This window comes from Ambystoma mexicanum, chromosome 7q (genome assembly GCF_040938575.1).
Source record: "Ambystoma mexicanum isolate Mex_15411 chromosome 7q, UKY_AmexF1_1, whole genome shotgun sequence".
Taxonomy (NCBI): domain Eukaryota; kingdom Metazoa; phylum Chordata; class Amphibia; order Caudata; family Ambystomatidae; genus Ambystoma; species Ambystoma mexicanum.
This window is the reverse complement of record NC_090941.1, coordinates 117,168,536-117,185,922: the sequence shown is the minus strand read 5'-3', so window position 1 is coordinate 117,185,922 and position 17,387 is coordinate 117,168,536. Positions and strand designations below refer to the sequence as shown.

The 17,387-nt window shown below is 46.4% G+C and overlaps 1 protein-coding gene across 1 annotated transcript in view; it reads left to right on the top strand.

Moving 5' to 3' along the window:
* Window positions 1-17,387, top strand: part of CLCN4 (chloride voltage-gated channel 4) — a 336,781-nt gene that overhangs the window by 205,727 nt on the left and 113,667 nt on the right. The window contains exon 5 of the mRNA XM_069640618.1: window positions 14,730-14,917. Coding sequence (XP_069496719.1) covers window positions 14,730-14,917 — 188 coding nt within the window. The remainder of the gene's footprint in view (window positions 1-14,729; window positions 14,918-17,387) is intronic.

The following is a 17,387-nucleotide window of genomic DNA, read 5'->3' as shown; positions in this document are numbered from 1 at the left end:
TAGATGCATTTATGACACAAGGTCAGCACTTTAAAGGAGATCCTAGCAGATATGTGTATCCAGTGTAGTTCCTTTCTGGCAAGAGAGGTAGGTTCATACCTTTTCATGCCGTAAATTATGCGCACAGATGCATTCTGGATTTCCGGCAATCTGAGGACCTCTTCTCTACTAGCACCCCCCAATAGGGCATTGCAGTAGTCCAGGCGTGGTAAAATAACAGCCCTTACTAACTTGGCTCCATTATTTTTAGAGATTAATGGGGCGACCTGTCTTAATAATCACAGATGATATTGGGTATTCTTTTCAATAGCATCTACTTGAGCTCCTGCGTATAAGGAGGCCTCCAGGTATGCACCCAGAGTTTTCCCCTTGTCAACTACTTCAATAGGGCTGTCATCAACCAAGAAACTAGAAAAGGCAGGGACTAATGCCTCTCTAGATTTTTTGGACCCATAAATCATGAGTTCCGTTTTCCCGGCGTTAATGCATAGCCAGTTTGTGGTCATCCAGTTCTTTATCACTTTATAGACTTCATTTAGTCTATACTGATCTTCCTGGTAATCTCCTGATAGCTCCATAGACAGCTGGAAGTCATCTGTGTAATTTGTGAAAAAGAAGCCCAACTTTTCCAGTTCTCTACAAAGAGGGGTAATATAAATGTTGAAGAGCAGGGGTGACAAACATGCTCCCTGAGGGACGCCACACATGATAGTTTCAACTTCAGAGAACGCATCTCCCCAGTGTACCCTGGATCTTCTACCCTCCAAAAAAGATCTGACCCAGTTTATGGTCTCAGTAGCCAGACCTCCCATATCTAGCAGCCTATACAATAGTATCTTATGATCCAAAAGATTGAAGGCTGCACTAAGGTATAACAAAATTAACAGGCCCGGTCTACTCCTTTCCACTAAAGTTAACATGTGGGTTTGGAGGTCCACAAAGACACTCTGTGCCGTGAAAACGACAAAAGCCTGACTGTCTTTCGTGTAACCGATCTGTGTTTTCAATATGAAGTTGAAAGTGGGTTGTGGCAACCTTGTCGACCAACTTCAAAAAGAATAGAGTGTTCGTGATAGGCCGAAAGTTAGTAGCGTCTTTAGGGTCTAAGCTTGCCTTTTTTGAAAAGGGGTGTGACTGCCACTGTTTTAATGGCCTGTGGAACCTTGCAGTGTCTAAAAGAGGCATTCACAAATCTACATAAGAATGGAGCAAAAATGTCTGCATGGTCCAAGATTATCTTTGAAGGTATGAGATACCCCGGGCAACTAGTTGGGTTCATAACTCTCATAATGTCTTCAATCCCAGTGACAGGGATCTCTGGAAATGTATATCCTGTATGGGTTGTTTTCCGTTCTTTCGTTGTAGGTGATGTATCAGTCAAATTATTTGTTTCTACATTCTCTGAGATGAGGGAATTTACACTTAAGGTTTGATTCTGTAATTCTCTCCTAATTTTATCTTGAGCACATAACAGTTTATTTGCAAAGGCTTTCTGTGTTCTAACACAATCCTCTTTAGTGGGTGTGATAGTATGATTTAGAACTTCTGGTTTCTCCCAGGACCTAAAGAGACGGAAAAGTTCCTTGGTATCATTGTCTGCTGATTCAATTTGATCGTTATAATAGGTCCGCTTGGCTTCCATGATTGCTTCTTTATATGCTTTCTCATGTAATTTCCAGGTGGCCCTATTATTTGAATTTTGATATTTAAGCCAGGTACGTTCTGCGCGTCTTTTGCTAGCCTTTAATTTGTTTAGCTCTGGTGTAAACCATTTTTGTTGGTGCACGGATTTCCTAATAGTTTTGGACTTCATTGGAGCCACATCATGCAGTAAGTTTATCATTTGTGTGCTGTATGCCTCCACAAGTATGTCAGGATGGTCTAATTCACTGGTTTTGTACATAAGGGAGTGCATACATTCAGATAGATTATCTGTGGTGAGTGCCTTGTAATTTCTATGTATGGTTTTATGCAATGGCTCATGTTTGGCCTTATTAGATTGCAGAAGCAATATTTGGCTAGAAACAAACAAGTGGTCAGACCAAATGCATGGTGTGGTAGTGATCCCTGATATGTAATATTATAGCTAGCCATCCAATCCAAAACATTCCCTTTAATATGTGTTGGGTCATTGTTATGCACCAGGATGTTGTTTTTTTTTATCAACCTTTCCAATTCCTTAGCTTTTTTGTCTGTAGTATTTCCTTTCCATAGGTTTAGATCTCCTACTAGTATGATGGCGGAATTTGTAGTCTGGATAGCGTTAAGTACATTCGTGAGTTCCTCATTAAAATTATGTGAGACTCCTGGTGGTCTATATACCGTTATCAGGTGTATGCTGAAATTAGGGTTAGGAATACATGTGGTATGTAAAATATTGCATCCCTCGCAATCAATTTTGGTTCCATACATTTTCAAATCCTCCTTACAGATAACTGCGACACCACCACCATGACCCTCTTTACGATGTTTTCCAAAGAATGTATAGCCTGGTGGGGTAACCTGTTCTATAGTGGGTCCATGCGCCTCGGATAACCAGGTCTCAGTTACACACATAATATCAATACTATTGTCACTGATGTAATCCCGGACATCCAAGGTGTGTTTAAGCAGGGATCTAGTGTTTAGGAGCATTAAATTCAGCACTGAAGTATTCGGGGGTAGGGAGGGTACTTTCATTGACTGGGGAGAGTGACTTTTTACCATATCCTGTATGTCATTTATCTTATAAGTTTGTATGGTATCATCTATGATGTTAACATTTCCATTGCCCGTATTGTACTTGTCCATTCCGAAAAATGGGGATTTGATCATAGAATCCACATTTTCATTGCGTGTAACCGGAACTGTTTCTGTAATGGGGATGGTATTTACAGAGAGCTGTCTGTTCGGGCATGACGATGTATCACTGATACACCTGAGATTTGTCATTACCTCTGTGACCGGAGCTGCTATGGATGATATCAATGACATTCTATTTTGTATTTCTGCAGTTTGGGCTAGTGACCCTGTTGTCTCCAACTCATGCATTGGGTCATACACTAGATTGGCTCTGTGTACTTAAGACCTTCTGTAGCGAGGTAAGTTCCAGTATTTGCCCCTGGTGGGACCATTTTTTTGTTAACTTTACCATAATGGTATCATTTGTAATTAAAAAGAACCACGTACTACAGGAAAGAATATATATCCCGTAACGCAAAGCAATTGACAATTGCCAATATTGAACCTTTGATTGGCAATATACTTGATTTTGCTCCTGAAAAAGCCCTGACAATTCAAGAAATGGCCACAGCTCTAATGCACAACTTGGTCAACATATCAGATAAATTAGCACCACTCAAACACAAAAAGATACGTAAAGACAACAATAATAAAAAGACTTGGTTTTCTGATGAACTGAGAAAACTAAAATCGGCTTCGAAGAAATCGTTTTATGTTTGGAATCGTGATCTTAACCCAGTTTCACTAACCTTATATAAGAAAGCTGTCTTGGACTATAAAAATGCTATATTTCTGGCTAAGAGAAATTATCATAACACTCGCATAAGTAATGCTGTTTCTGATACCAAAGAATTGTTTAGAATATTAAAGGAACGGGAAATCATGCCTGCTCCATCGGGCTTAGAGGAAGCAAACGACAAGGACTGGTGTCAACTTATCCAAGATGGTTTGCAAAATAAGTTGCATAACATCCGAGCAACCATGTTGGAAAAAAAGATGAATTCCGCCTCTCTGGATATTCCGCCACCGAAGGTCTTTAAAAGGAACCTAGATATCCCTATTTTTAAGTTTCATCCAATAAATGAAATGGAACTTGAAAAGAAAATAGGACAGATGAAACCATCACAGTGTAGAAGTGATGCTTGTGCATCCACGATAATCAAATCTTGTGCTCCATCCCTAGTAAAGCAATCTGCACCTTCGTTAACGCCTCACTCAATGAGGGGATGATGCCATTGGAATTAAAACAAACTAAAGTTACCCCAATTATCAAGAAACCAGGGCTATCAAGAGATAATCCACTGAATTTTCACCCCATCTCGAATACTCAATTTTTATTAAAAATTCTTGATAGGGTGGCTTACTATCAAATTGCTGAACACTTGAATCTGCAGACTATATTGCATTCTCATCAATCAGGTTTTAGAAAATTATTTGGAACTGAGACCTCTCTTCTGGAGCTTAAATCCAGGCTACTAAAACAAATGGATAAGAGCGGGCTCTCACTGATTATATCCCTGGATCAATCTGCAGCCTTAGATTTAATCAAACATTCCATATTGATCACAAGGCTCAAGGAAGTGGCTAATTTTTCCAACCAGGCCGCTGCTTGGATCGCTTCCTTCTTAGAAAACAGACACAGTAGTGTCTGTTCGGATATAGCGGAAGCCGATTCAAACCCAGTTCTATATGGAGGGGCTAGTACCTCACCATGTATTTACAATCTTTTCAATGCACCTTTTTTCTACATGTTGGAGCAGGAGGGTCTAATTTTTTCAAACTACGCAGATGACACCCAATGTGTGTTTCACTTAACTGGCTCCGATGAACTGGATGAGCTGGAAGTTAACAGAATCTTCAGCCTGATTGAAAACTGGGTGCTGAATAATTACCTGGCTCTGAATAGGGCTAAGACTGAGCTAATGATTGTTGGCTCCCCACATTCTTTGAAGGTACTAAATTATGCCTACAGCTCTTTCAAGCTAGGGGATGATATTATATGCCCACTTCAAAAAACTAAAATATTGGGAGTCACCCTCGATCAGTCTCTCAATATGAAAGCGCACGTGTCCTCGGTTGTGTCTTCCTCGGTTTATTATGTTAAACTGTTGTCACACCTGAGGCCTCTCATATCACAGAAAAGCGCTGAAACCATCGCGAGAGCGATAATAGGTGCCAAGCTGGACTATTGTTGTAGCCTACTATTAGGTACCGGCAAGTTGGCCCTACAGAAACTACAACAGGTTCAGGACTGGGCTGTGAGAGTTGTAGTGGGGCTATCAAGGCGCAAACATGTTTCAATGCCAGACGGGGCTTCACTGGCTGCCGGTGGAGTCCAGAATTAAATTCAGAACCCTGGTTACAACATTTAAGTGTAGAATGCAAATGATGCCACCATATCTTCAGTGCTACATCAACGATTAAGTAAAGAATGGGGCTTTTGCTTATAAAACTCCCATTTTGTGGAACCAACTTCCAGATTATCTGCGCAAACATGAACTCCTGGCAACATTCAAGAAAGACCTCAAAACCTTTCTTTTCTCTTGAGTATGTCTTAAGGGGCAGCACTGTCTTGGAAGTATATTTCCAGCTGGCTTGATCCTTTTACCCTTTTAGATGGGTTTCTTTAGACTAGAATAGGTGTCCTCGTTTGTCTTGTACTTCTGTTAGAGCCTTAATGCCTAAGGTCCCATAGAGTGCTATATAAATATCATGTAATGTAATGTAATCCACCCCTAACCTTTTCAGGGCTCTCTTCCAGGCATGCATTGTGCATGCAACCGGGTCAAATCTACATTTATCTAGTGATTTTCCAGAGATCAGTAAACCCTGGAGAGAGGACGGATGAACCGATCGCTGCTCTATGCGCACACGAGGAGTCATTTGGGCTCCCGGCATCCAGAATTTTGCAAAGGACAGCATTGCCGCCAGAAAGTACAGTTCAACATCTGGTGCATTGATTCCCCCTTTCTTCCGGGACTCGGTCAGCACTTCCCAGTTTGTGCGTGGGCTATTCGGGTGCCAGGCGAGTTTGAGTAGTAGGGAATGCACCTCCCTGAAATAACCCACCCCCGGCCACATCGGGATGTTCTGAAATATGTAAAGAAGCTTGGGGACCACTATCATTTTGGCAACTGCAATCCTTCCCATGAGCGAGAGGGGAAGCCCACACCACCTTTCCACACTGGACTTCAATACTTGTAGATATGCCTTGTGATTATCTTCGAGCAGCGTTAGAGTGGCTCTGCTCACCCACACCCCCAGGTATGTGACCGCCTACTGTACCCAACCATATCCTTCAATGTTTGGGGGCCAAACAGTTTTCTCATTTAGGGGGAATAGGGAGGACTTGGCCCTGTTTATTCTGAGGCCGGCGGCCTCGACGAATCCCTCGACCTCCTTTGTTATCAGGGCCAGGTTATTAGTGGGGTCCTTGATATATACAATCGCGTCATCCACGTACAAGGATATTATTTCCCTTGCCACCTCCATCGCCAAGCCCCTATGACCATGTATTCTGCACAATCAGGTTGCCAGTTCCTCGATCGCCATGGTGAAGAGCAAGGGCGAGAGCGTTCAGCCTTGCCTGGTTCCCGTCCCAGTTTAAAGACACAGGAACGCATGCTGCCAATGCCTATCTGGGCACTCGAGCCGGTGTACAAGAGCTGCACTGCTGATAGATAGTATTCTGGGACCCCGAACTGGACTAGTACTTCGAATAGGTAGCTCCATTCCACGGAGTCGAAAGCCTTTTCCATGTCCAGCAATGCCGTCACTGCTTGTGTCTCGGGATCGATCTGAGCTAGTATTGCAAACAGTCACCAGAGGTTTAATGAGGTCAACCCTCCTGGGATGAACCCAGATTGGTCCATTTGGACAATATGAGAGACGTGTGGAAGCAAACGAGCCGCAGGTACCTTGGCAAATATTTTCGTGTCGAGGTTCAGCAGAGATATCGGGCGGTATGAAGAGTATTTAAGGGTGTCTTTAGCCGGTTTAAGGATGCACACTATCATTGCATCACGCATCGTTGGGGGATGCGCCCCACTGTCAGACCCTCCTCCCACACCGCCAGAATGTGCCAAGCCACCTCAGGACACCACTCCTTATAGAACTCGGCTGTCATCCCGTCTGTACCCAGTGCCTTGGAGGAGGGCAGCACGCGTATCGCAGATAGGATCTCATCAGCAGTGACAGGTGTTGCCAAGGCCTCTATCGCCTCACTACTAAGTTTCTGAAGGGTTGCTGCTCTTATGTAGCTCTCCAGCTCCACTTTCGGCATTGTCCCCCTTGAGGCATACAGGGACTCATAGAAATGCCAGAAAGCATCTGCTATCGCACTCGGCTTCACAACCACCTCCCCTTCTGCTGTCTTTTCAGCTATTTCCCTATAGCCTCTCTCATGTCTCACCATAGCCGCCATGTGTCTGCCCGGTCTGCTCTCCTCTCCGTATCTGCGGGCCATTGCTGGTTGGGCAAGGTATTTGACCTCCCTCTCAGCCAGGTCTTAAAGCGGTCCAGCTCTTCCCTTAGTTTGGCTAGTGAGCCCGGCACACCTCCCCTATGCACCTCCCCTTCCCACCTTTTGATTTCAAGCTCGGTGTCTTTCAGTTGCCTCCGTATCAGCTTTAGCACTCCCAATTCTAGTGACAAGCACCCCCCACGGAGCAGCACCTTACATGCCTCCCACAAAGTTCCCATCTTTGATACTGTACCCACGTGCTCACTAAAGTAGTTCTTGATCAAGCTGTGAACTTCACTCTTGAAAACTACGTCTGACATTGCTGCAGGTTTAAACCTCCAGTAGGGGAGAGGTGGTACCAGATCTAGCTGCAAGTACCACAACACTGGGGAATGGTCAGAGAGTGTTCTCGGGAGCAACACACAATCGTCTGTTCGATGTACAAGATACTGGTAGGCGAGGATATAATCTAACCGGGATGAGGTATTGTGAGCTGTCGAGTGATGTGAAAATTCCTCCCCTTCCGTCCTTAACACTCTCCAGACATCCTCCAATTCTAACACACTCATGCCATTCAGGACTGCTTCTGCTGCCCTGGAGTGTTGCCTCACTCCCCAGTCGTTTTATCTTTCCTCAGGTCAAGTATCACATTAAGGTCCCCAGCCCACACAATGTTGGTATGTAAGTATTTATGACATTGCCGCATCAGAGCATTGAAAAATTCAGTGTCGTCCACATTTGGACCGTATATGTTGAGCATCGTGGTACCCCACCATCCAGATACAATAACATATCTACATTGTGGGTCAACAACTATATCGTTTGTGCGGAACCCCAATGACTTGTGCACCAGTGTCATTACCCCTGCCGAGTATGCTGAGTATGAGGTGTAGTATTTGCAATTTCCCCAGCTTCTAGCGACCCCTTCATTCCCCTTCCCCATGAGATGGGTTTCCTTTAACATGACGATTCTGGCCCCATGTCACTCAAATTATTGCACTACCTTGCGAGCCTTGTGCGTGTTGTTAATTCCCCGCACGTTCTACCTGATGATCTTATTCGTCATTACTAGGGTGAGGGATGTAGATAAAAGCAACTCCCCACCGCCCGTTCAGCTGGCCGGAGATCTGACTCTTGGCTAAGTCTGTGAGATGCGAAGCTTGCAAATCTTTTTGAGGTAACTTAAACCAACTTCCCCTGCAACTTCCCCCCCTCCCAACCCACTTTCTCCCCCAACACCCTCCATTCCCACCACCCCCTCCCACACTGCCCACCCACAACCTGCAGTGATTGAAGCCCCCCCACTCAAAATCCCACAACAACCACGTTACTATGGGCTATGGCGGGGGGCGCTGGACACTGCCACCCAAGTGACCTCCACTGCCTCAGACCTCGAGGGGAGGACCTGAAAAAATAAACATTTGTTCCATATGTCACTGGACTTATTAATTACATTATTAGCATAAGTTTATCAAGACCCATTGGGGGTACCCCGCTGATAGCGTCTTTTTGGCCAACAATATTCCGAGCAAGGCTTGCAAGAACTCAAGAATGATGCCCTTCCGTCGTCCAATTCAGCAGGAGTGTTTTGTAAAGCCAGCAGATCACTTCAGCAGGGATTTAATAAAGTTGGGTACTGCCCCAGGCACAGTGAAGAAATGGGTCTGCCCATTATGCTGGATCCTTAATTTGGAGGGGTATTGCATCGAGTAAAGTATCCCCCGATCTCGGAGCACTCTTTTTACCACCAGGAAGGACAGGCGGGCCTTCTGGACTGCTGGGGTGAAGTCCGGGTAAAAGGATACTCTAGCGTACATATAAGTGAGGTCTCCGAGTTCCCTTGCTCTTCAAAGTATGGTATCTCGGTCCTGATAGTTCAAGACTCGTGCGATAATCAGGCGTGGATTCTGTCCCGGTCTCCGAGTGATTTGTGACACCCGGTGTGTCCTCTCCACCAGGAATTGGGAGGACTGTGATGGCCCCTGTAGCAACTCCTTGATGAAGTTCTCCATGAAGACCTCCATGTTTTGTTGCGAGATTGACTCTGGAAACCCCACCACTCTGATATTATTTCTTCTTGATCTCGCCTCCAAGTCTTCGTTCTTGTCTCTAATGGATTTCACCTCCCTGCGCAGTTCCCTGATTGCTTGTGTTGTTTCGTTACCAGTGTCCTCAAGCGCACTGACCCGGGTCTCAACCTCAGAGGTTCTGCTGCTTTCCTTGTCTATGCGTTCTTGCATTCTGTCCACTTTGTACGCCATTCTGTCCAACTTTGTGTTAATGGCTGCGAAGCATGATCACATTTCCGCCAGCACAGACGGTGGACTGCTCCCGCTGGGTCAGGCCGTCACTACCGCCTGGAGCTCCCTGGACGGTATTGTAGGAGCTTCTTGTGACGCCGTCAGTTTGTTACTGTCCTTAGTCCTTCCTTTTGAGTAAACGGTAGGCGGGACTGCTGCTTGTTACCCATCACCATATAACTTCTGGTGGGGTTCGCTACTGTTGTCCCCCTGCAGAGGCTCCATGCAGCAGGGGGGGCAGGGTGCTCCCTGGGGCGTTGCCTGATCTGGATCAGCTCTTGCTCAGTAGTCCTTGTGCTGTTCCGGGATATCTCATGTTCATCTATCGGACGGTATAAGGGGTTTGGTCTTGTCACAAGCGCGACCTCCTTGCCCTGGTCGTACTGCTGCACGGGGGGAAATTGCTAGCCCCGAAGGGACACAGCCTCCTGCTGTCCCAGCCCCTTATCCCAGGGACCTCCTCTGTTCACCAGTCGTTGTTGCTTATGACTATCAACCGCTCCTGATTCTGTCAGTACGGTTTAGGTTAGTGCTTGTTAGGTGTTTCTGAGTATTACCCTGTGCGTACCCTGGGTTGCTGCCCCCACCTTAGTGTTCCTGCTGAATCTCGGGGTTGCTCCCCCTCCTCCTTATTTCCAAACTTGCCGCCTGCTATAGGATGTTGGCCTTAAAGTCGGTGTAGGCCAAGGCTGCTGTGAAGCCCGCGAGGTTCCAGCGCGGCTTGAGGGCTGGGGGCACCTCACCATGGGTTCTCCTGGGGACAGGGAAAGATTTGTTTTCTTAACTAGAAGGCCTTAGGTGCAAACATTGTTGCGGCTAGTTACTCTGCGTTTTGCAGGGCCTTTGAATTGCTGATCACGGGGCTGGCTGCTGCATCACAAGTTGTCACTGGTGAGCCTCAGCTAATACTATGGCAGTTGCCGGCAGTCATGCAACGCGGGCCGGGGCTGCTCCGGTTCCAGGGCACTCCCCGACTGACTGCAGCGTGTGATTCTTACCGCCCTGGTTGGGGTGGCAGCGGCGCCCGAAACATGCGAATGCCGGCCGGGGGGTGGGGGGGCTGCAGATTCTGTCACTCTCCGGGACCACCGGCACTGTAGTCCTGTGCCGTCGGTCTTCTCTGGGGGCGTGGCTGTCTCTCCTCCTCTCACCGGTCCTCGCACCCGCTATCTGGTTACCCGGCCTCCACACTGAGCGGTCGGGGGGGCACAAGCCCACCGCACCCGTACCATCCGACGGGCCACAAGTTACGGCCGCTCTCTCCCCCCCCGCCGGCTCGTACTCCTCTGCGCTGGATGGGCCGGTTATCGGGGCAGTTATGGTGTGCCGACTGCCGCTTCGGCGATGCCTTCTCACCCAGGTAGAGGGGCGCCTCTCAACGCAGGAGCGATCTACTCTTCGCAGCTTCACGTTGGGCTTGTGTGACGCATTGCCCCTGGTACAAGGGCCACGTGCTGACACTCGCGTGCGAACCGCACCGAGCTGCGCACCCAGGCCTTCAATGCTTGTGACATCTCCACCTCCTACATGTACTTCTGGGGCACCATTATTTACAAAACTCGGACCATCGCATGTCGGGCCACTCTGCAGAAGTTCATCAACTTTTGGACGCACTCGGCCTCAATGGGTCGTGAATCCGCCTCCCCTCAGACGAGATCCAGCACGAAGCTCACAGTGACATGGCCATCTTGGCTGCGGGGTCTCTAGCGCCCCCCCGGAGTCGAGGTTTGAGAGCAGATCATCACGGTTGTTCAGGAGAGCAGTTTCTGTGCTTCTGTACATTGCTCCACCATACATTGCTAATGGAAATAAAACCTGACCCGTTAGTGGTGCTGGGGCCTATTACTTTCCCTTTACTCATATTGCCATCAAGACTTCAGGTGTACGAGCACTTTACAAAATCACCAAACATAAACATAATCATCACAAAGAATCATCATTTCTCGTACAAACGTTTTATTCAGTGATTTCTTCTCACAATGAAATACATTAACCATGAAAAGTAAACCAAGTCAATGTACGCACAGTGGATGACATGACCTACATCCATACTCAATGGGGACTTTGCTCAGTGTATGGCTTTCATGCATGCCCCGGGCACAGGAACCCTAAATGCAATGTCCACAATGGCACAATGTATATACTGGAGGTTCCTGCACGCATGATGAATGGCAATGCATTTTAAACACTGTTTCCAGGTTTGCTATTCATCAGTGCCTCAGGGAGGGCATGACCTGATAGCCTTTGGTCATGCTTTGTGCACATAAACCCCTTGTGCCATGCCCATACTGGGACTGAGGATTCTGGAGGCACAAGCTGCCACCCTAACTTTGAATGGTGAGGCATACAGTGCATGAGCCCACTCCCTTTGACAGCAAGCCTCACCCCTGTGTCTGTGGACTGACTTCCTGGGTCTGCCCAGATACAGCGAAACATGGTATTTTAGTATTCTAGGAGGGTTCAAAGTCCACCTGCTGGGTCATAACCCTGTCCTCCTAAATCAAGACATGCACAGCGGGCTGCTCTATGACACTTCAATAGGTTGACAGCATAGGGTCCATGAGCCTGGGTCTGGGTCTACTGCGTTAATGCAATGTGGCTGCCAGTCCGAACAAATGTTTGATGGGATACACTGAACACGTTTCTCATCCCCAGACCCAACGGAAGAGAAATATGTAAATATTACTGGCCCACTTTCTAAACAAATGTAAACCATTTTGTGGATTTTACACAAACCAAAAAAGGATATTAAGGGCCTGATTCATGGAACGTTTTCCTATGGGATTGTGCCATTATAAAACACTTCCATGAATCAGGCCTTAAATGTATCTTGAAGCCAATTTATAGTTCAATTTTGTTGTTGGCCCACCCACTCTGGTCACAGAGTACTTACCTACACATTTTGCCTGGAACCCTGACTGCATCCATTCCCTAATCCTAGTGATTGTACCTGCCGCTGCCACAGCGCATGGATTGTGGCAATGCCCCGTGAGTGCTGTGCTTGGGGCATGGCTTTCTGCCTTGTTCTCAGTAGAGTGTACCTGGGCAGAGCTTCCTGTAATGCCAAATGCCAGGCTCTGAGCCACAGTGGCCCCACCTGCACCATCCCAGGACCTAGTTGGCAAATGGAATGCAGTGATTTCATCGAATAGAAACCAACGAATACATTTTTAACGAATGAAAAACAACGAAAACTAAAATAACTAATTTTGGAAAAAACTAAAAATTGGGTTGGGAGTGGGAATAGTGGTTTTGGGGGTGGGGCAAAAGTATTACTAAACAAAAGGGGGGCTTTGGGGGAGGAACCCCCCAAAAACAATAACAAAAGAAATGTGTTATTTTGGTCTTAGTTGTTTTTTATTAGTTAAAATTTCATTAGTTGTTTTTTCATTCGATGAAATCACATGTAACCGTCCAAATGTGTACCTTTTTTGTTTCTAAAAGGGGCATATTCTCAACTGGCCATGCTCTTGTCCTCTCTAGTGCCAGGCATTCCCACGGGGTTGTAATATGGCTCCCCAAAAGGGTTGTCAAGTATTTACTCCAAAGACAAGGGTCCAGGTCCACTGAGGCAAGATAGCTGCCAGACTTTAAATATTGGGCCTAGTACCTACCAATCACATCCAAGGGTTCAGATTTAAATGCAGGTTTGCGACTGGCTCACTGGATGGATTTTTACAAAGCCATAAGGATTACAAGTTTAGAGGCCACGTGATAGCCTAGGTCTGGTGGCGATCTGCTCAACGTTTTCTCTGCTTTGGGAATTTGAATGGGGTTTCACATACCTTGCCAATCCCATAACATTTCCATCAAAAATTCAGTCAAGGTTATATATTGTTTTTAAATGTTTAGTGCAGATTGGCCAAAGGCGTTCACCATTATCAGACTCCCACATTGCCATTTAACCATAACTACAGGGCCTGTTTGACTGTCTCTGCAATTACGCATATCCCTGTCCCTGATTCACCTGCTTCATTCAATAGTATCTGGGTTTTTAGAGACCAGACATCTTTCCGGTCATTATTCTACACACCGCTTCAACAACAAATATTTTCTAGCTCACATATCAATACATAGGGCCTCATTACACGGTAGGCGGTAAGGGTTTACCGGTACCGGTATTTAACCGGTACCGGTAAACCCTTACCGCCTTACTACGAGGTCCCTTTGCGGGTTGGGGAATTTAATGCCTGCTTTTTGCAGGCGTTAAAAACCAACCCGCAAAGGGACCAGGGAGCTAATTACGGTACTGCAATTTGCGGTGCTGTAATTAGCGCCTTCCCCATTCCCATAGAGCCCTATGGGGCAAAAATGGGAATGGGGAAGGGCAATGGGGGAAAGGGGAATTACCGCCCCACCAACCTTGGAATAGGGCGGTAATTCCCCTTTCCACCAAGGCGGTGCCGGTATTTTACCGGCATGGACCAAGGTGCTAATAGCACCTTGGTCCACCGCCATCCGTGTAATGAGGCCCTAGTGTTAGGTTTTGAAGCCTTTCTGTACTGTAGGGTAGGTTGTCCTTCGTTTACAAGCACACCAGGAGTGCATTTATTTAGAACATCTGGAACCAGCAGAAGAGGACACGTGCTATCTTGCAGTGCGAGGGCATGTCTTGCATTGTGTGAGCTATATAGATGCAGTGGGAAATGAACATGCGGAGGACAAGGATCCAAAGCAGAAATGAGGGCTGTGCCTACGGCTGTTCTTCTCCACGCCCTTCTTTAATCTGAGATAGAAATTATGATGCAATAAACTGGAAATAGTCACAGTTGAGTTCAGCATTGCAAGATAGCACATGTGCTTCCAGATGTTCTGAATTCAAATACCACTATTTGCATTCATTGAAGAAGAAGGTGCCATTTTGAACAGAAATGACTTGCAAAGCAGGCAATAACAGAGAGGGGAGGAGAAGGTGAGGGAGAAGTGGGGGAGAGGTGGGGAGAGGAGAAAAAGGGGGACGATATTGATTAGAGTGAAGGCAGTACTGGAGTAAGTTGCCTTCACATAAGAGCATTGCTTGATTCAGTGACTTATACCGGATGGGAACATATACCAGAGACAGGAACTATAGGGCACAACACTATTTATGAACATTGACAGTCTGAGGGCCAGTAGTTGCACAAGCACATATCGCTTAGAGCGGTATTCCAGGCAGGCAGCAGGAGTGGCCTGTTGCCTGGCTAGTTTGGATAGGAGGGTGGAAGGCTTTGGGGGCTCTGTTCATCTTCATGTTGATGTCTTTGTAGGTACCCTGGCTGGCGTGATAGACCTGGCTGTCGACTGGATGACAGACCTGAAGGAAGGGGTCTGCCTGTCTGCATTCTGGTACAGCCACGAGCAGTGCTGCTGGACATCAAATGAAACCACGTTTGAAGACAGAGGCAAGTGCCCCCAGTGGCAGAAATGGTCGGAGCTTCTGGTTGGCCGGGCTGAGGTAGGAGGATGTGTTTATGTATGTATAGTTGCAATATGTTCATATTATTTCTCTTGGTTCAATAAAGGGTAATGTCGTTTCCGCATAACTGCTCTTGTGCGTCTTGCATGGAGGAAGCGCCCGGGCCCGTGGCATGGAGTGGCGCCACAGGAACCACAACAGAACAAGAAAAAAAGCTTTCACATTTAAATTCAATTTAATTTCAACTGTATCTTTTAAAGTATTACAGCTCATCACTCTGCATAATATTCTGTATCAGATGGAATTTTTCTTGCATTAAAATGGAGACCTGGTCCTCTGATGAGTAATGGCTTCTCTAAGAGGCGACCCCAGTTTATAACGCAGACCTGGCACACGTCTCCTGGCACTAACTGTGTGACCAGCACGTACTACAAAAAGTTGTCTGGTCAGCCTTTTGTGGACATGTAGAGATGGCTTCGGAATGACGCGCTAAAAGCTTCCTACTGTGGCCAGCTCTTCGTAGCAATAATCTCTCAGTGTGGCTTAGCAGTTCAATGGCGTGAGGAGATGCTGATAGCAGGACAAGGGAGTGCAGAGTTTAGGAAGGTTGGATTTGTTTAGCATCCAGAGTAACTCAAGGACAATGATTCAGAAACTTAACGAAACATGAAACTCTCGCGGTAGGAGATCTTGCGGACTCGGGAAATCCTCATAGCAACTCAGCGATTTGTCTCCGAGTTGAAATGTTGTGGCAGCCCCCTGACCCGCCACCTTGCTAGCATGGGGAGTATATGTATGTTTCTATGATGAGCAACTGAGCTATTTCCTCTTCCTTTGTATTGTTTCTATTGCTACAATATCTTTTCCCAAGGCACTGTTTTTCATTGTTATTTCCTTGGAGTTAATACCAGTTCAACTATAACATTCTGAGTATAGCAAAAAAAATTGCATTGTTTATTCTTTCCTAAACCAATAATAGTAATTTTTTTTTAAAAAAAAACAAGGAATCACAGGCTCTGAGTGTGTCTCCTTTGTCTGCAAACTGGACCACTTTTGATCCTAAAGATGTAGCCTAAAGCTTTCCCGAGCTGTCAATCAGCACCTCACGTTTTGCACTCGTACCTGATGTCCTTGTCTGGGAGGGTTCTGATGTAGCCACAATGCTGGAGTCTCCGGGCTGGCCGATGAAGAGCAGCGTGGGGAAAACCCCCACCGACCCAGATAGGATAGAAACTCCCACTGGGAAGGTCAGTGAGCCTCCTAACGCCATGTAAAGAGATACCACCCACATGGTGTGGACACTATGTGGGTGGTAGGCGAACTCGGGGTAGCAGGGTCCCCAGGTTAAGGCAAAGAAGCAGGGAGGGCAAGGATAGGGTAGGCACAGAAAAGGAGCAAAGCAGAAAGAGTAGTGGGGACCAGGCGAGAGATAGGGATCACAGTAGGAAGATTTCTAACCTGGCAGCGTCTCCTTCCGGGAACATTATGGAACCCCTAAGTGATTAGCCCTGTAGCATCGGTGCCTTTAGGAACATCGGTGTGAAAGCGGGCTCCATCTCGTTGCCATGATTACCCACGGCAACCGACCACGCGGAGTGTAGCGTGCATGCAATACAGGGAGCCGGGCTACAGGCTAGCCGCGGCTGCGCCGACCTGCAACATGGCGGCCGGCATGCCGAGGTTTCGGCAAGAGCGGCACAGCATGGGATCCAAGTGTCACACTCTGGGTAAGGGCGCCATGGCTAAGTACAACGCGCAGGCGTCAAAACACAAGCAAAAGCATTTCTAGACCCTCTCTACAGTGATCATTCTTTCTCAAATGAATATTTATCGATTTTGTAAATATTCACTGACATGAGCATGAAATCTCTTAAACATGGTCCTGTGAGAAAAGTTGAAAACAATTCTGTTTTATTGAGATGTCCTCATACTTACGCCAGCTGATTTTACAGTCTGTAACTGTGTGCATAAGGTTAGTAATAACCGCATGTATGACATTGTGTGCATGTAGTGGTGAACTCACATTATGCTATGCAAATTATCACTTGTCTAGCACTGAATTTGATCTTAAGGGAAGCTCAGCATGTCATGTATGATCTCCACATATGTAATATCCACAAAGTTCGTTCGCAATACCTTCTAAGAGTAATTCATCCTGGCTGGATAGTTTGGTAGACTTTTTGTTAACATTTTTCTATTCAAAGAAGATATTTTAAAACACTCATCTGAAAAGGACTTGATGTTCATACCCGGCCACTTTTCCTAATATCCTCTTCAAACCGTGCTTGCAAACAAACAAGTAAAGAAGAGGACCCTGCAAGGTCTGCAGGATGGCGCGTGCTGATTGGCCCTCGCTCATTTTACGGATGCAGTATTTTTCTATATAACACATAGCTTCCTGGCCACTTGAAGGTGCTTCTGAGTGAACCTGTACGGAAATGTTGCATCTGATGTGCTATAGCTGGAACACTTCTCGTATGTACCATACGAGAAGATGCTGGCGAACAGG